At 42.9% G+C, this 20839-nt stretch overlaps 1 protein-coding gene across 1 annotated transcript in view; it reads left to right on the top strand.

Moving 5' to 3' along the window:
- CCDC125 (coiled-coil domain containing 125) overlaps positions 1-19917 on the top strand; it is a 58044-nt gene extending 38127 nt beyond the window's left edge. The window contains exons 9-12 of the mRNA XM_075854866.1: positions 14654-14758; positions 16341-16518; positions 16968-17098; positions 19136-19917. Coding sequence (XP_075710981.1) covers positions 14654-14758; positions 16341-16518; positions 16968-17098; positions 19136-19495 — 774 coding nt within the window. The 3' untranslated portion in view covers positions 19496-19917. The remainder of the gene's footprint in view (positions 1-14653; positions 14759-16340; positions 16519-16967; positions 17099-19135) is intronic.
- The last annotated feature ends 922 nt before the right edge of the window (positions 19918-20839 follow it).

Raw genomic sequence — 20839 nt, 5'->3', positions numbered from 1 at the left:
TTAGCATTTTTCTAAACTTAAATGTATCTGCTTGTAAGACATCAGTTATAACACACAAAATCGTTACTAGTTAACTTCCCCCATATGTCTACTTTAGATTGGCATCGTTTTTTGAACATCCTTTTATTTTTCTAGGACGTTACAAGGCTTTGAACTTTAGCAGCAATTTCTCACATTTTCAAGAAAATTTCAAAAGGCTATTTTTACAGGGGCCAGTTCAGTTGTGAAGTGACTTTGAGGGCCTTATATATTAGAAACCCCCAAAAAGTCACCCTATTTTAAAAACTTCACCCCTCAAAGTATTCAAAACAGCATTTAGAAAATTTCTTAACTCTTTAGACTTTTCACAGGAATTAAAGCAATGTAGAGGTGAAATTTACAAATTTAATATTTTTTTGCAGAAATTAATTTTGAATCCTATTTTCCTTATAACCCAGAAAGTTTTACCAGAGAAATGCAACTCAATATTTTTTTTAATTTTTTTAAAATTCGTTTATTCAAAATATCACATACAAAGTATCTCAGCAATTGGACAATACATGACTGTATCAGCAATGACAGTGCATATACAGCGTAAGATATCAACATTGACATATATTCACATGTAGTATGTTAACAGAACTTCCAATTGCCGACCATATAATATAATTGCAGGAGTGTTATTAATTTATTTAGTATGTATTAAAAAGAAACAATTAAACAGATAGAACAAAACAACAAGTCGCCTATGTCGCATTATAACATCTCGGGTATTAGCAATATCTCATATCTTACTTGGGAGTATGGAAGCTGATTTATCTCACCATGATATGAGGGCTAACGGCCCTGACATCCAACCAATGACCCCACCCTCACTGAAATTTGTCTGGACAACCCCTGTGGGAATATACCAGTTGTTCATAAGTAACAGTAGTATCAACCAGCAATTTCCATGAGGCTATTGATGGAGCTGTATCTGCCATCCAGTGTATAGCTATTGTTTTCCTAGCTAGAAATAAAGTTTCTTTTATAAAAATACCAGTGTGATGTGTCCAATGTTCTTCATCTATGAGTCCCAGTAAAGCTATTTTCGGGGAGAACAATAGAGGGCTAGGCAATAATGGAGTAATAACGTCATAAACCTTTGTCCAAAATATCGATATGAATGAACATTCCCACATGAGGTGGCAAAAATCTGCTTCTAGTTGACCACATCTATGGCATGCTGAAGTGGGTAATCTGCCCATACGGTGTAATCTAATCAGGGTGAGATAAGCTTGGTGTATGACGTATAACTGAATAAGTTTATTATTTATAGCCGGGGATACTGTTAAGTGTGAGTGTAAGATGTTAGTCAGATCTTCCGAAGAAAGGTCTGGTATCTGCGATTTCCATTTAGTCAGAACCGGAAGTGGAGCAGAATTGATTTTAGCTAGAATCAGATGGGTATATAGAGCCGAAATAAGACCCTTAGGACCTTGTGATTTTAGTATGCCAATAAGAGGGTATGCTGATATGAGTGAGGAATGAGGTGGGAATTGAGTCTGTATGGCATGGCGTAACTGCAGATATTTAAACCATTGTAAGTCTGGAGTTTGATGTGTTTCTTTGACCTGTAGGAATGTAAGTATCAAACCATTATCGTACATATCTCCCAAACAAGCAATGCCCATATCTTGCCACCTCTGTGTATCATTCAATAATTGAATATGTGGTAATGTAGGATTCTGCCACAGAGGAATCTCCGGAACCGTACCAGTGTAGGCAAGTAATTTTTTGGATGCACGCCAAACCGCTAGTGCCAGAACATGCATAGGAAGTAGTTCAGTATGGGGAGTAAACTTAGGGTATTCCAGAAAACTGATCAGGCTACGTCCCATAACCAGGGAGGCTAAGTAATAATCTGTGTCAGACAGAGGTGTATTTCCCACCCAATCCCGGATGTTGCGAAGTTCCCCCGCCAGGTAGTATAAGTAAAAATCCGTCAAGGCCATTCCCCCTTCAATTTTAGGTCGTTGCAATGTGGCCAAATTGAGTTTAGACCTGGAGGAGCCCCATATAAATTGTATGATTAAGGTGTTAAGGGATTTAAAGAACGATATAGGGACTACAACAGGCATATGTTGTAATGTATAGTTGCATTGAGGCTGAATCACCATCTTGACCAAATTAATACGACCAGCCACAGATAACGGTAGTTTAGACCATGTCTTAAATTTTCCTCCAACCTTATTTAACAATGGGGTTAATGACGTATCTCGGGTCTGGCTATAATCCTGTACTATAGTTATGCCTAAATATTTAAATCTAGAGACGGTTTCAAGGCCATATTGTGACATAGACGGGTCTGGAGTCGGGTGTCTAGCTGTATATAAAATGGCCGATTTCTGCCAGTTAACCTTCAGTCCTGAATACTGTGAAAATTTGTCAAGTAGCCTTGCTGCCACATGGAATGAGGAGTTAGGGTTATCTAAAAAAAGGACCATGTCGTCTGCGTATAGGCCTACCACAGAAGTTCTACCCTTCCAGCTTATACCAGTAAGGTCCGGGGAGGCTCGAAGCCTAATCGCCAGTGCCTCTATGGCAATAGCAAACAGGGCGGGTGATAAGGGACACCCCTGTCGGGTACCTCTAAAAAGAGAGAAAGGGAGAGAAGGGACGTTATTAACCACCACGTTAGCCTTAGGGGATTTATATATTAACTCGATCCATTGACGAAATTGAGGACCGAAGCCAAAGCGTTCCAGACAGGCCCATAAAAACGGCCATTCTACCGAGTCAAAAGCCTTCATGGTATCCAAAGAGGCAATCGCCCATTGCATGTCATGTGCCCTACCTAGTTGTGTAATAGCCTGTACCTTCCTAATATTGATACTAGTAGATTTCCCTGGCATAAATCCAGTTTGATCTGCGTGTATGATGGAAAGGATAACACCATTCAGTCTTTTAGCTAATAATTTTGTCAGTATTTTATAGTCTACATTGACTAATGATATAGGTCGATATGAACCACAATCAAGAGGTTCTTTACCTGGTTTTAAAAGAACTATAATAGTAGCGTCATAGAACGTAGGAGAGAGAGCAACTCAATATTTATTGCCCAGATTCTGCAGTTTTAGGAAATATCCCACATGTGGCTGTAGCGTGCTACTGGACTGAAGAACCGGCCTCAGAAGCAAAGGAGCACCTTGTGGATTTTGGGGCCTTATTTTTATTACAATATATTTTAGGCACCATGTCAGGTTTGAAGGGCTCTTGCAGTGCCACAACAGTGGAAATCCCCCAAAAGTGACCCAACAGCTGTCAAAAGGATGAATGAAAACAGAAGGCCTAATTTGGCGATTTACAAAGTATTGGTTCACAAATGCAGAGGCTCTTATGTGAAATAATAAAAGAAACCCCTGAGAAGTGACCCCATTTGGAAACTACACCCCTCAAGGTATTTATTAAGGGGTGTAGTGAGCATTTTCACCCCACAGGTCTTTTCCATAAATGAATGCGCTGCGGATGGTGCAAATTAAAAATTAATATTTTTCCCTAGATATGCCATTTCAGTGGCAAATATGTCATGCCCAGCTTATGCCACCCCAAAAATTGTTAAAAGGGTTCTCCCGGGTATGAAGATGCCATATATGTGGAAACAAACTTCTGTTTGGGCACTCTGTAGGGTTACAGAGCGGAGGGAGCGCCATTTGGCTTTTGGAGAGCAGATTTTGCTTGGTAGTAGATTTGTTTGAGTATTGCTGGTGTTTCCATTTATAATGTGGGGAAACATGTAAGCTGGGCAGACTACATAGTCAGGTGGTATAATAAAGGGGTAAAAAAACAATAAAATTATCCATAGATGTGTGTTAGGCCTTATTCAGACGAACAGGAAATACGTCCGTGCAACGCGCGTGATTTTCACGCGCGTTGCATGGACCTCTATTAGTCTATGGGGCCGTGCAGACATGTCCGTGATTTTTACTCAGCGTGAGTCCGCTGAAAAAAAGTCACGACATGTCCGTTCTTTGGGCGTTTTTCGCGCATCACGCACCCATTGAAGTCAATGGGTGCGTGAAAACCACGCATGTCGCACGGAAGCACTTCCGTGCGAACAGCGTGATTCGCGCAACAGCTGTCAAAAGGATGAATGAAAACAGAAAAGCACCACGTGCTTTTCTGTTTACAAACATCCAAACAGAGTGTCATAATGATGGCGGCTGGGCGAAAAGCACACAGCCGTGCATCATATGCTGATGCCCCACGGAGCTGTTAAGTGCCTTTTGCGCAGGCAAAACGCCACGTTTTTTGCCTGCGCAAAAACGGCACGCTCGTGTGAATCCAACCTTACGCTGTGAAGCAATCCTTTCTGCACAGGCAGGTGTCGCACTGATATATGGCGTCCTTTCTTATGCCCCTTTTGGTCCACACTCCGCACCTTTGCAGTTTGGGGCATTTTGCTGGGAAAGTGTTGTCCTGGTATAATACGGGCACCGTCGCTTCAGCGGATATGTTTGGGCCCTCCCCTTCCTGGTTCCCTAATTTTAGGTCCTTGATAAATCGCCTCTTGAAACAGAAGAAATGTTCCCCTCGGGCCGGCAAAACTGCATATTTTTTATTTCCTGACTTATTGGAGCCATAACTAATTTTATTTTTTCATAGACATAGTGGTATGAGGGCTGGTTTTTTTGCGGGACGAGCTGTAGTTATTATTGGTACCATTTTGGGGTACATGCGACTTTTTGATCACCCTTTAGCCTATTTTTTGGGAGGCAAGTTAAACAAAAAAACGCAATCCTGGCATAGTTTTTTTTAGGTTTTTTTATGCAACGTTCACAATGCGTTATAATTTACATGTTAACTTTATTCTGCGGGTCAGTACGATTCCGGCGATACCTCATTTCTAGCACTTTTTTATGTTTTACAACTTTTTGCACAATAAAATATCTTTTGTAAAAAGAATGTATTTTTTCTGTCGCCAAGTTGTGAGAACCATAACTTTTTAACTTTTTTGTCGACAGAGCTGTATGAGGGCTTGTTTTTTTGTGAGACCAGCTATCGTTTTTATAGGTACCATTTTTAGGTACCATTTTTGGATACGTGTGACTTTTTGATCACTTTTTATTTCAATATTTGTAGGGCAAAGTGACCAAAAACAGAAACTCTGGTATAGTTTTTTACGGGTTTTTTACGCTGTTCACCGCGTGCAATAAATAATATAATTTTGATACCTCAGGTCGTTACGGTCGCAGCGATACCAAATACATATGGTTTATTCTTTTTTTTTTTCAATAATAAAGGACTTGATAAGAGTAAAAGGGGGATTGTGTTTTATTTTATTACTTGAAACTTTTATTGTTTTCAAACTTTTATTTTTTTCACTTTTTTTTATACTTTTTTTCAAGTCCCACTAGGGGACTTGAAGGTCCAACTGTCTGATGTTTTTTTTCTAATACATTGCACTACCTACATAGTGCAATGTATTAGATCTGTCAGTTATTCACTGACAGCAAGCCGATTAGGCTTCGCCTCCCGGCGGGGCCTAATCGGCTTCCGTAGAGGCAGAGCAGGAGGCCATTGTGTCTCCTGTTGCCATAGCAGCAGTTGCCTGTCAGGGCTGGCGATCTTCTAGCAACCGCTAAGATGCAGCGATCGCTTTCGATTGCTGCATCGAAGGGGTTAATGGCAGGGATCGGAGCTAGCTGTGGTTCCTGCCATTACAGGTGGATGTCAGCTGTAACATACAGCTGACTTCCACCGCTGATGACGCCGGATCAGCTCCTGAGCTGGCGCCATCTTGCCGGCGGCTGCGGAAGCCGATCAGGCTCCGCCGCCAGGCGGGTCCTGACCGGCTTCCATGCTAGGCAGACCGGGAGGCCAGTATTAGGCGTCCGGTTGCCATTGCAGCCACCGGAACCCCGGTAATTTCATTGCTGGGGTTCCGATGAGCTGCAAACACCTTAAGTGTAGCGATTGCGTTTGAGCCGGATGTCAGCTGTAAGATACTGCTGAGATCCGGCGATGATGGCACCGGCTCAGCTTCTGAGCCGGTGCCAAACATTTGGCGTATGGATATGGCAATTTGCGGGGCGTCATGGCTTTCAATGGCGTACCCATACGGCAAATGTCGGGAAGGGGTTAATGTATCTTACAGTTTGTCTCCTGAACACAATAGAACATTAAAGTAGGCTCAAACTAAGTGTTATTTTTCTAAACCAGCAATTGGTGCAACTGTAGAAAGATCTGTGCAGCATATGTTCAATTCTGTCAATACTTCTTCCTCAGCTGCGCCTCCGCAACAACACTCTAACACTCCCTCGCCCTTTAGTTGGCTCTGCTGCTTCGTCTTTTTTTTCAAAATACATATTTACATGGATTATTGGGAAACCAGGTGGTACAAGACAGTGATTGTCATCCTTTTCAGAATCTACTACCGTAGCAGGCCCTAGAGGGTTCATTTGGGCAATCCTCGCTGAAATAGAAGGCTTCTGGGTACTTGAAATCTGTGCTGCGATGTTGTATTGCTGGGACAATGTGGGCAAATAAGTGAATGGAGAGGGTTCAGGCGATATGATGTAGAGGACCTCAACGTGGTCTTCTTCAGATTGCCGCCAGTAACATTCCGGAAAAACATTGTGAAGATTGTTCCAGTTAGGTCAGGAGTGGACAGCACTTTTGGGGCACACTTCTCACTGCGACCCATGTAGTTGAAAGGACTAAAGGATAGGTAAAAAACATTGTGTACAACAGGAGCTGCAGTGAGCCAGGATATGGTCCCCAAAATTTTCTTTAATAATCAGTATATATACAGTATTTGCCGTGAAAATTGTGTTTTTGAATACTTTTTTTTTTCTTTATCAAAGATTTTTATTTTGAAAATAAAACAATACAAAAACATTTCACGGTTTGTGCAAAAAAGTAGAAATTTGTACGCAGTACAATACATTCTAGTGAAGCATCATAGCATAACAACAGTATTCGTATACATATATATACAAGTATAAGAACAACAATAGGAGGTAGCCTCCTACCTAACGAAATTGAATGAAAAAAGAGATATAACGGCAATAACCGTATCATGTTCGCATTAAATCAGTGCAATAGTCAGGGAGACCGCCCCCCCCCCCCCCCCAGTAAAGTGAGAAGTGACACATATAAGAGCACTTTTGAGTATATGGACATACCACACATAACATCAGACCACAAAGGGAAATTACATACAGACAAAAGACAAAAGCGCCTCATGTAGGTGCTATGATTAATTTAGAACCTGCCATCCAACCAGAGAGTTAGATCAGTACCATCCCGGAATCCAGACCACACTATCCAATTCTGGACGAAAATCCCGGATTTGCCCCTATCCACGGACAGTAACTCCTCCATCCTCATGATCCCATTCACCTCTGTTACCCATTCCTCCAGGGACGGTACAGTACGTGATTTCCAGTGACGAGGAATCACCGTTCTCGCTGCAGTCAAGAAATGTCGAAAGATCCCCCTTTTGAGGTGTGGGAGTGATCCCGGGACCATAGAAAGCAAGTCTATGGAAGCCGAGGTTGGGACCTCAGTATGGAAAAGCTTGTTGCCTAGATCAAAAATCTTCCCCCAAAAGGGACGTAGCATGGGACAATCCCACCAAATATGCAACATAGTTCCAGGAGCCCCCCCACACCTCCAACAATCAGCAGACACATCGGGGAATATCCTGTGCAACAAAGTCAGACAGCGGTAGCACCTGGTAAGTATTTTGTAATTATTTTCTTGTGCAAAACAATACATCGGTAATTTATGAGCTAACAGGAAGGCGGTACCCCACTCTTCCTCAGAGTGTCTAACCCCCATTTCCTCGTCCCATGCGGCAGTGAAGGATAATTGAGAAAAAGCAAATTTCGGCAGAAGGATCCCATGTAGGTGAGACAACACATGAGAAGGGGCTGTGGGCAAGGACAAGTAGAGTTCCAGAGGAGTCTTATCCTGTAGAAAGACCATACAATCACCCATGGAAGAGATATAGGACCGTAACTGCAAATAAGACCACCAGGTTGACCTCCTTCCCGGGCAGGCAGCCGATACATCTGTCATTGGCAACATGGCACCGTCTGGAGTAAGGGTCTCAGATATACATCCACCATTTTCTCTCTCCCAACAGAGGAATGTATCAACACCCTCCGCCGGAGGGAAAGAAGGGTTATCAAATAGAGGAGTCAAGGGACCCGGGCGATGAACAAGGCCCGTAGTGCCCAAGATCCATTCCCATACCATGAGAAACTGACGTGTGAAGAAAGGAAGAGGGAGAGTTTGTCTCTGAAGGACTGACAGCCACGGTAGAGAGGATAATGCAAGAGGAGACATAGCTTTTTCCATGCGCACCCATTGCTTACCTGACTCCGAACGGAACCAATCCACTACTCTCATAATTATCGCCGCTTGATGGTATCGTTTAAAGTCTGGGAGACCCGCGCCCCCGTCTACTTTTGGTCGGCTAAGGACAGCATACTGGATACGAGGCTTAGAGGAGCCCCACACAAACTTAGTAATGGCCCTATGTAAAACCTGGAAAAAACTGGATGGTACTGCAATAGGGACGGTCTGGAAGAGATATAAAAATTTGGGCAAGACATCCATTTTGACCGCATTGATACGTCCAAACCACGACATGCGGTTCCCGCCGTATTCCGCCAAGTCCTTCATGGTGCGCTGTAGGATGGGCGTATAATTCAGAGCATACAAGTCTGACTGTTGTGTAGGGACATGTATCCCTAGATATTTTAAAGATTTAGGTTGCCACCTGAACGGAAAAACCTGAGCAAGATGGGCAGCTAAAGGTTGATCCAAAGAGATATTCAAGGCCTCCGATTTAGAGTAATTGACTTTAAAATTACTTAGATGGCCAAAGCACTCAAACTCCTCCGTCAGGGATGGCAAAGAAATCATGGGAGTTGTGATGAATACCAGGAGGTCATCCGCATATAACGCCAATTTATGATGTCGTGAGCCAACCCGTATACCGTTAATATTAGGGTTGTTCCGCAGCGCCACGGCCAGGTGTTCCATGACCAGAACATACAAAAGAGGCGAAAGTGGGCACCCCTGTCTCGTGCCATTAGCAATAGACAGAGGATCAGATAATAGTCCGTTAACACGAACTCGAGCAGAAGGCCTTTGGTACAAGGCCATTATCCTATCCACCGTGGTGGTGCCAAGGCCCACCTGTGTCAGGACACTGCGGAGGAACACCCAGTGCACTCTATCAAAAGCCTTTTCGGCATCTATCGAGAGTAAACACATCGGTATATTACGGGACTGGCAGTACGACGTCAAAAGGAGGGTTTTGTTGGTGTAATCCCGCACTTCACGACCACATACAAACCCCACCTGATCATCCAAAATCAAGCCTGGTAGTAACGGCGATAACCGAGAGGCAAGCAGCTTCGCGAAAAGCTTCACATCTACATTAATTAACGATATGGGCCTGAAGTTTGCGCACAACGTTGGGTCCTTGCCCGGTTTTGGTAGAAGAGTTATATGAGCCTCGAGTGATTGAGGCGCAAAGGGACACGAGGAGGACACCGAGTTAAAAACTTTCGTCAGAAAAGGAGCCAGTTGATCTTTAAATGCCTTATAAAATTTGTTATTAAACCCATCTGGCCCCGGGCTTTTGCCCAAGGGCGACTCTCCAATAGCACGCTCCACTTCGGTTACCAAAAAATCCTCCTCAAGCTCCAAAGCCACCCCCTCCTCCAAGGTCGGCAACGCAGTATCATGAACATAACGGTCTATTTTATCCCGTAACGATTCTGCCTGCATATCATGAAATTGGCCTTTAATATTGTATAGCGCCGAATAATAGCGTTTAAAGCAGTCAGTAATACCGACCGGGTCATGAACCTCAACACCCGAGGGAGATGAAACTTTAGGGATATATGACGCTTGTGTACGGGGATGCAGTACTCGTGCCAGTGACCTACCGCATTTATCTGCATATTCATATGCGTGCTTGCGCATCCGATCCCTGAACCGAGCATGTGACTGATCTATCAGGGAACGCAAGGATTCTCTCGCTGTAGTAAGCTCTGCAAAAATCTGTGAGGATGGAACCCGTTTATGACATGATTCCAAATCCCGTATCTGAATCAGGAGCCGTGCAATCGCAAACCCCTTTTCACGCTTCAACCGCGCCCCTTGTTGTATGAGTACCCCTCGAATGACACACTTCAGTGCCTCCCACTGGAGTGGCAAGGGAGTAGCTTCATGTTCATGAACCTCAAAGAAACCGGTGAGTGAATTTTTAATGGCCGCCACGCATACTGCATCCCGCAACAAGTTGTCATTAAGTTTCCAGGATTGGAAATTAGGCCTTGAATTAGGAAATGTAAGGGTCACAAACACAGGTGCATGGTCAGACCAAATCATAGGGCCCACGTCAGAGGTAGGGTGCCAGGTAAGCAAGTGGTGGCTAATCCAAAAAGCGTCTATCCTACTATACATATTATGCAATGGGGAGAAATAAGTGTATTCTCTTACCTGAGGATGAAGGATCCTCCACACGTCAATCAACTGCATGGAATGCATCACATTTTTCAGGGCCCCCAAATGTGACTTGGGAACAACAGACCTGCCCGAGGAGGTGTCAAGTCAAAAGTCAGATTAAAATCACCTCCAACAATTAGAACGCCCTCAGTGAACTCCTCCAATTTCCTTAAGTACAATCGGCCTACTCGTGCCTGGTCCTTATTGGGGAGGTATAGATTAGCCAAAGTAAAGATCTTATTTCTTATGGATAGTTTGAGAAAAACATATCTACCATCCGGGTCAACCAGAACATCCAGAATTTTATGCGAGAGTGACTTATGAATACCTATACTGGCACCCTTGGACTTGGATTCCGGGTTGGTACTGTGGAACCAGGCCGGAAAATATCTGTTCGTGAACTGTGGCGTATGGCCCGTCTGAAAGTGAGTTTCTTGCAGGAACAAAATATGTACCCGCTCTTTATGCATGTTATATAAAATTTGTGAGCTTTTTTTCTGGGACATTAAAGGAACAGTGTCATCACAAATTTTTTTTTAATATGTTAAAGATGTTAGTGCTTTATTAAAAACGTTTATATTTATTTGTGTGTTTGTGTTTTACTTTTTCTTATTTTTACACTTTTTCTTCCCTATGGGGGCTGCCATTTTTTGTTCCATTTCTGTATGTGTCGATTAACGACACATACAGACATGGAATACGGCAGCCACAGTCCCATAGGGACTGCGAACGGGTCCCATCCACTTCTGTGTACGCCGTCTGTGTGGGAACTGCGCATGCGCCGCTCCCACACAGTCCAATTTGAAATTGGCGCCGTCCGGCGCCATTTTCCTGTGGACCGGAAGTCGCGGCCGGACAGTAAGATTACTACTTCCGGTCGCGGCTTCCGGACTTGTGCACTTGGACCAGCGGCAGCAGACGGAGCGGACGGGCCGGAGGGAGCCGCGGCGGCAGGAGCAGGTAAGAGATTTCAATGTATGTTCGTGTTTGTGTACGTTTACTACTGTATGTAAACCTTCTACACTGTGTGTTAGCTCAAAAAATGGCGACACACAGTGTAGGAGGTTAGACCGTTCAAACCCCTCGTTTATCCCGGCACTAGCCAGGATAAAGGAGGGGGGGATGCTGAGAGCTCACTAGAGCGAGGGCTTTTTACCCAATTTTGCAATGCTGCAATTTTGGGAATAGCTCCATCTAGTGACCAGCAATGGGAAATATTATAAATTAGAATCTAATTTATAATATTTCCTGACTCGTGAAAAAAATTAAAAAAAATTGAACAATGTTTAATCACCTACACACTAAATGTTTAATTAAAAAAAACAAACATGTTTTTCTGGCAACACATTCCCTTTAAGCCCCCTAGCATTAAAGGTGCAAGTCTTCAATTGTGCCATTGCCACCACTCACTGAAGGAGCTCGTAGAGCAATGTGCTAAGTAGAGGCGCGACGAACAACAGGACAAACGAGGGGGAAGACAACAACAAAGACAAACAGAAAGGTGAAATAATCACCTACTCCTTGAGCTACTCAATGAGAAACAGTCAAGAATACACCGGATATAACCAGTGAGTCCCTAAGAGGAGAAGTGTCAGGACAAGGTCTAGCCAGTGCCCCACACTCCCCAACCCATTGCAAATATCACACATCTTAGAACCAACACTTGAACGGAAAGAACATCAAGGCAATTAGCTCAATATCATGAGAGGGTGAAATAATGGCCGACATTTGGTCAGGATCAAAACAGAGATGCCTACATAACATGACATTCCCGGAAATTTACACAGTTACCGCATGGATGCACAGGCATGTAATTAGTAACAACGTATATAATCACATAGCATACATGGTGCAGTAGTACTGGCAGCTGAAGAACATTAATTAATCCCGGTTAACTGATCAATCTGAGCACCTGCAGTCCCTATCTAGGGCGAAAGAACAAGCATATCTGGGTATTATAAAACACACATCAGACCTTCGCCTCACAAGATATAAGCAGTAACATTATAGCTTAACCGGCCTAGGCCGACTGATGGCTGACCAAAAAAACCTCTATACAAAATCACAGCGGATCTGCATGTCGCCCCCCAGGACAAACCATAGGAGAAGCGGGAGAACGACCACGTCGGTGTGGCCTTGAGCGCTGTGGTGGAAGAGGGTCATATCAGACAGGGAAACTCTCGGCACCTGGAGGGCAGCACAGAAGTCCGGGACATCCCCTGGGTCTCGAACAGTCAGCAATGTCCCATCTCTGCGGACCTGTAGCTGGAAGGGGTGACCCCAGGAATAGGAGATCTCATGCTCTCTCAGCACATCCAGCAAGGGACGAAGCACTCGGCGTTTATCCAGGGTCATCTTGGACAGGTCGGATAACAGCTGGATCTTGACCCCTTGTAATAAGACTTCTCCTTTATCTCGGGCCTTCCTCATGATCTGCTCCTTCAGAGAGAAAAAATGGACACGGCATAGCACATCTCTAGGCCTATCAGGATTCGGGTTACGAGGGCCAAGAGTCCTGTGAGCCCTATCCAGCTCCAATGGATCATCAGCAGGACGCTCCAGCAGGGAGTTAAACAAAGACTGTAAGACAGGTATGAGTTGCCCCGAAGATATATCCTCAGGAATGCCCCGGAGCCAAATGTTGTTACGGCGATTCCGATTCTCATGATCTTCAGCCAGGTTAAATAAAGCATGAATCTGCTGGGAATGATGATCCAGCCGTTCTGCATGAGAAACTTGCTGCTGTGTAACCGATGAAACATCGCCTTCTATGCGCTGAACTTGATCGGACAATTGAGAGACATTAGTCGTAAGAGCCTGTATCTCTGATTTATAAGTCATCTCAAGACGATTCACATAACGCTCCATGTCCTGTTTAGTGGGCAATGTGGCGAGCTGCTGTCTCAAGCCCTGTAAATCATCGCCCATGCTAGCAGAGCCATTAATGTGAGGGGAGAAATGAGGATCCAGATCCTGAGGAGACGCAGGCATTGATGCAGACCCCAGCATGCCAGAGGATGAGGGATGGAGAGACCCGGGCGCCATGACTGACCCCACGTGGCGAGCAGGACGGAGCGGGAAGCGCCATGACAGTTCCAGAAGGGCCCATCTCCACCCCCGCCAGCAGGGAAGGGAACGAACCCTGGGAGCCAAAGACCGGAGAGGGGGTACTGTCGGTACCTGATTCTGCAGCCGCAGTAGCAACTCATGAAGAAGACTCCTCTGCAAGCGGGAATCCTGGTACAGTTCGTCTTCCCTCCAACGGCGCCATCTTGGGAGACGGCCCGGCAGCAGCGTCGGTGAGAAATCGCTGAATGGAACCGGCTGAAGACATCTGTCTCGTACAGTATGGAGTCCCCGTGGTTGCCTTAGATTTCCTGACCATTTAGAAAGGTTCAAGTGTGTCTTATAGTATGCTTATGAGCGGGTTATGGAAGTGCAGGAACGGAGCTCTCAAGCAGCACGTCTGGTCAGCGCCATGTCCAAGCCACGCCCTCTTTTTGAATACTTTTAAACAAATATGTTTTTGTGTTATACTATATTTAACACTATGTGGGGTTAATCTTAATTAATTTACACTGTAATACTCCTGAATTTCATCTGTTTCTTAGGCAGATCCTCTTCTGTGCAGAGAAGATACTAGTATGGAGAATAGTTTTTGGGTGTAAATGCAGAGCTCAGATGGACATAAATGTTGCCATTGATTTGGAGATTGAACAATTTAGCACAAACTTGACAAGCAGGTTAATGCATATTTTGTTTCTAGTGTTTTAGTAGCAATTCCCTCATTTTCCTTTTTGTCATTGGATCTGGCAGCGGTTTAGTTCCACTCCGCTGTCAGACATATGATCTTAAAGATTTGCACTAACTTAGTCCTCTGATCTCCCGCAAGGCACTGCTTTCTGTTAACCGTAAAATAGTAGTATTCTGAATTTAGCTTTAGATAGGAGTGGAGAAGAAATCAAGTAACTCAAAAGCATAACAGGATAAGTCGAGCAAAGTATTTACAAAGTCACTTAACATATTCTGTTGACTTTAGACAGCTGGTAAATTTATATAAATGTGAGGTTCCACTTTAAGGCAGCCTGGAGAACACACAACTGCAACTGTGAACTGCAGCTGAACTATAGTGCGGTAAATAACGTTCCATTTTCGTGTTAAGCTTGCAGTTCTTGGTGCCTGTACATGTTGTCCTGGAGGTGATCCCTGCTCGTGTGCTAAAATGTCAGCTGCTACTCGCAAACAGCTCCTTCAGCTCCGGCAAGAGGTAAATTATAGTAATTCTGCTGAAATTATACTATTCTTTCCTTTTTATCAGATAACATAGAAAAGACAAAAAAAAAAATTATGTGTTTCCAAAATTTGTCCATTGCTACTTTATTACCAAATTACCATTTTTCATTGTTTTATTATAGGGCTTTGGCTTTACAAATCTGTGTTCTCCATGTGCTTTGCCTACATTAACATTGGCATTCATTTTTACTAGTCAGTGGAAAAAAACCAACCAAACATTTAAAGTGAATCTGTCATGAGATTTTATTCTAAAAAAAACGTCTGACACCTCTAGTTGGCAATCAGGTAAAGAGGTAGGAATATACAAGTGTTGAAGATCTTTAGGCTTGCATCAGGGTAAAAAAAAGTTTTATTCCCGCCACACGCCGTATGCAAATAAGCTTTGCTGAGCTCCAACCCCTTGTCTTCATCAGTATACAAGCAACTGCAGTGGGGAGGGGAGTGGTTGGAGCTCTAGATGCCGGGCACTTCCTAATTCGATGGGCACTTCCTGGGTCACTGGACTTGAAAACCTAATTTGCATACGGCGCACGGCAAAATTAAAATAATTTTTTACCCCAATGCACGACCCAAGATATTCAAGACTGGTATGTTGCTACTCTTTTACCTGGTTGCCAACTAGTGGGGTCAGCCATGTGATAGCCTAAAAGCTCATGACAGACTCCCTTTAAGTAGTCCCCTGACATGTCTTTTTAAGTAATGAATTGTTTTCCCCAAAAAATACCAATTCTGGAACATATTTTCTTAGAAGTCTGTGTGGTGCTCTTCCTACGATATTCTTCCTAAAATAATAAATTGACAACTAGGTGTTCCCATTCACTTTGCCAGTGGGGCATGTTCCCACGTACTCTTTGTCAGACTGTGTAGAGAATGGTATGGTAATGCCAAGTTGTCAATTTATTCATACAAGAGGAATCACAGAGGAAAGACACAATGCAGACTTCTGAGAAAAAGTGCTAGACTTATTACATGACAATACTTCCTGCACTTTACTCTTCTCTGTTAGTCTTTCATAGACAGACATATGGTTTGGATCCAAGTCATCATGTACATTAAAGGGGTTGATTATCTGTCAAATTTTTATAAAGGCATTTAGACATCATAGAAGGGGGTCTTCTATCAGCCAGAATGGAGAGCTGTCCATGTAGTCCGATGAATGGCCGACACGCAATACTACATTTTCACTTTTGCAGGATAAGGCCAAGGCTACACCTAGACTTTTTGTAGTACTACATAATTGGATTTCAGCTGTAGCTCAATAGTTAAAATCAATTATGTAGTACTACAAAAAGTCTAGGTTTAGCCCTGGCCTAAATGTCTGGCCGGAGAAGGCTTCCCCCGGCATAATCAGCTATTTGCTGGGGGTGCTGATGGTCTGCCGATGAGACAACGCCTTTATTGTCCACATATTCACTTCTGTGTATTTTTAACACTTCATTTGTTTTATATAAAGTAAAGCAACTTGTTATATGACACTTCGTGAAGTTTTAAAATTAATAATGAAATGTACTTGTTTATGGTATGCTGAACATTTGTTTAAACATTTGATCATGCAGTTTGAAGTGGAGAAGAAGAGTAAGGAAGAAGCCTATATAATGGCTGACGCCTTTCGTATTGCCTTTGAGCAGCAGCTAAAGCGCCGGAACGATGCAACTGTGCCTCTAAGTGAAATTGACAGACTGTGCAAGAGAGGGAGCAAACGACTAAACAGCTGGAGACGTCTTAAAGACAATGGTAATAATATTAGACCCCCTCTTATGAAACGGCTCCCTCTGCTCCCGCTCTGGAGGGCACTGGCCACCTACAGCTGTAGTAAAAAGCCTACAAAGTTATATTGGATTTTACTAAGGCTTCATTCACCTCTGCTCCAGGGCTCCGTTCAGAACGTCTGAGCTTTCTGTCGGAATGGAGCCCTGACTGACACAAATGGAAACCATAGGTTTCCGTTTGCAACAACATTGATTTCAATGGTGACGGATACGCTGCCAATGGTTTCAGTTTGTCTCAGTTGTTTTGACGGAATCAATAGCGTAGTCCGTCGGAACGGAGCCCTGACGCAGATGTGAATGAAGCCTAAACAATATGTTCTTAGTTACCATACTTATATTCCACGTTACATTTGTTGTATAATGGTGTGCTCATATGTAAATGTATGTTTGTGGTTTTTTTGTGTTTTTTTTAAGAACATTCTATTTCAAGAGAGAAAAGAAGTTTAGGTCAGAAATTAAAGGGCATGTTGGTTTCAGCTGCTGACAATATGACTCTAGATGATGTGGATGACCCACAGGAAATTCTCAAGCTATTAATTGACCTGGTAAGTAGAAAAAATAATAATTCTATCATATATTTATTTTAATACAGGATTTTAAAAGTTAAACTAGCGGGTACTGAGAGTGCCTACCTTCTCTTTAGGATACCTGCCGAACTTGTATAAAATGCATCTTATGACCGTGCACATTAAATCCTGTCCCTATAGTGTGTGCCTATAACTTACTTGGTATAATGCTTTTCAGGAGTCATTGACCGTCCTTTAGGATGTACTGCAAATTCTAGGAAAGTCTACGCAGCAATTTAAAGTGGTTCTCCAGGGAGACCTTGTGGATATTTGTAAAAAAACTAAATCCTCCTCCGGGTGGGAGCAATGGGTGCTGCAATGTTTACATGTACTCAATTCAATGGGTGACATAGGGAGGGAGGAACGACATTTACTTTAAAAACATGAAATTGGAAACCCTCCTATTCTTCAAGAATAGGAGATCTACATTAAAAAAAAAATACATGTCCTGACGGACCCCTTTAAAATCACGTGTAAGCTGTATTTCTGACATGCATTCATTTTCTGCAATATTTTCCCATAAACATGAATGCTCAGATCAGTCTGTATGTTTACTGCCGTTGGATAGGGGAATAAGCTGCTGCCAGAGACACCTGCCATTACTAATCTCCCAGGGCAAAAGAAAGAATCGGGCTGCTTGAGATGCCCCCGTACCCATTAGATTAAGGGCAGGATCTTGTGACCTTTATTGTATATGGCCAGCTTGTCTATCTTATTTTGTTTGGTGCAAAGTTCATTACAACATATTGTTCCCTATAAGCAGCCATTTCGGGCTGAGGGAGGCTGTAATGTTCTTCAATGGAAATGCTGATCAGAAAACGAATAAAACATCTGCCCTATGATTAACTTTTAATCTCTCATCATGATAACCTACAGATACATTTTAATTTATTTCTCTATGTCGTTCTGAAAATCAGAAATTTTTGCTAATCCGGCATCACATGGATTTATTGATGTCAGATAAAAATGTATTATACTGATCAACTTTACAACATGACAAAATTCAAACCTGACACCCAGGAACATGCTATGAATATAGCAGCCTTGTGTAATTGGCTTACACAATGTGGGGGGAGATTTATCAACCTTTCTACGCTAGTTTTTCATTGTAGAAAAGTCGCAAAAGAACTTTTAGCTTTTTTACGCCTCACTCATCACTTTTATGGAAGGTGTGGCTTCACAAAAGTGGGAGGGGCCGTAGCAGCCCAACAAATTTATTGTCATTTCCACCAGAAAAATGGAGTAAATTATAGCAAAAATCTCTGGTGTAGATTTCAGTCTGTGGGGCATAGCACGGTAGATGACCATGCCAGGCCTCGTACTTTGCACCCTATTTCCCGATTTGACTACCCCACCTTCCCTACTGTGTCCTCTCCGGCTATCTCTTCATGCCGCGGATGATTCAAGGTACTGATGCTGGACAGCACTGATGACATTGAGCGTTGCATTGCATAGGTACTGACACTGCCTGGCGTCAGTACCTTAAATGAGCTGCGGCGTAAAGAGGGAGCTATAAGGGACACGGTGGGGAGAAGAGAAGCATTGAGGCGAGGTATGTATTTTATTTTGTGATGGGAGGGATGGGGCGCGGTCATTATGCCACAATTGCGGCGCATAGACAGTGGAAAGATGCAACACATTTATTAAGAGGCGTTCCCCTCTTAATAAATTTGTTGCATCTTCTTTCAGCGAATTGGTTTTGAAAGGGGTTCTCCTGGCATTTTATATTGATGGCCTATCCTTACGATAGGCCATCAATTTTAAATTGGTAAGGGTCCAACAGACGATCAGCTGATTGACCGCCCCACAGCCTTTTCACAGTTTATAAGGCACAGCACTGTGTATGGCGCTGTACCTCATGAACACTGAAAAGGCAGCGGGGACAATGCCGCGGCCCCTTCAGTCAACAGATCGGCGGGGGGTGCTGGGAGTTGAATGTCAGTCTTAATAAATCTGCACCAATGATTGCAATCTACTTATTTTGAAATCTAATATTTGTGTTATTTGGACTTGCAGCTTAATGATAAGGAGGAGGCTTTAGCCCATCAGAGGAAAGTAAGCTACATGCTTGCACGAGCTATAGAAGGCAAAGTAGATCAAGCAAGATCCCAAGGTAGAAGTAATTCCAAGGAAGAGACTCCTGTGAGTGGCGATCAGCACAACTGCTCTGACAGCGAAAAAGATGTGAATTTATGCCACTGTCTACCAGACAATGCATCACTAGCTAGAAGTAGCCAAGAGCAGTGTTCAGTTCGGTCTCTCGAAACCTCATTTTCCTTGTTGCAAGCAGATGTCTCTTTTCAACATAATGATACAGAAGAGAGTGGGATAAAGCACCGAACACTTTCTGAAGTTTCAGGACCTCCTCAGACATAGTATCTATAAATGTTGGTATTGTTCGTTTTTGTTTTTTTAAAAGTAGTTATTAATATTTGCACATTTTTAAGTATTAAAAAAAAAAAAAAAAGCAGTTAAAAGCCCATGATTTATCACATTTTATAGGAAGTCTCTGTATTTATTAAATACGATTCTTAGAAATGTTGTTAAAAAGATAGGATGCAGATACTCCTAAGGGTAAGATTCACACTGCACAATTGGCTGATCCACCCCATTGGGACATTTACCCTCTCTAAAGCCAGAAATACCAACTCGACATCCAGAAACAATGGTAGGCCTGGGACTCACACAGCATTTATGTATGTGCATTTTATTAACAAGAAGAATTGGAAAATTAGAATTTCAGGGAACAACATATGCTTAAAGGCGTTGTCCCACTATTAAATGTTATTGCAATATAATTCAGCATTAAAAATGTATTTGTTTTGTAATTTCCCTTCTGTTACAAAAATGCTCCAGTTGTGAGGTTTTCCATTTACTTCATTTTAATGGTGCGCCCTGGTGTTCAATCTGTATAGTAATGTGCAAGTCCTGCCACTGTGCTGATTGAAGACTATGTACCCCTTTGAAAGGCATTTTGTTTTTTAATAAACAGATCAGTCAGTGTGTTTGATGTAACTTTATAAATAGTTTTTGTTAAAAAATAATTTTACTTTTTGAGATACAGCTGCTCTGTATTCTGCATACAGAGCAGCTGTATCGTTCGCGAAGACCTGAATCCGTCAGTCCCGTGGACCTGACAGGTTCAATGTCAGCAGGTCCTGCGAACGATAGGATTTAGCAAACGATACAGCTGCTCTGTAAAGAGAATACAAAGCAGCTGTATCTGAAAAAGTAAGAATAATTTTTAATAAACCTATATATAAAGTTGCACCAAACACACTGATTAAACTTTTTCTTTAAAAAAAAACAAAAAACTTTTCAAAGGTTTATATAGCCTTTAAGGGAGGACGCTAAATGACAAATATTTAGCCGCTAAATTACATATTTTGGTTGCATTTGTGACCATTTTAGTTTCCATCTAGATCCCTGATCTGCCCACCAAAAACTTGAAATAACATGCCATCGGAAAAATCCCATTAAAATCAATGGGTATGTAATGAAAATCTCAAGCTTGACGTCCCTGTATACCCACGTGAACGCTACTGCAAATCACTGCTCTCAGCAGTGTACGACACTTGACCACTGAGGCCAGTGTGGATGCAGCGGTCACGTGGGTATACGAGCACGCCATTGCTGCAGCAAAATAAACACACACCGGCGGTAAGTGGCGGGGGAATTATCAGGCGAGTACTAGTTATTTTATTATTTTAACAGATTTCA

The sequence above is a fragment of the Rhinoderma darwinii genome, chromosome 1 (genome assembly GCF_050947455.1).
Source record: "Rhinoderma darwinii isolate aRhiDar2 chromosome 1, aRhiDar2.hap1, whole genome shotgun sequence".
In the NCBI taxonomy this organism is placed as follows: Eukaryota; Metazoa; Chordata; class Amphibia; order Anura; family Rhinodermatidae; genus Rhinoderma; species Rhinoderma darwinii.
The sequence above is the reverse complement of the archived record's forward strand: the minus strand, read 5'-3'. Positions and strand labels throughout refer to the sequence as shown.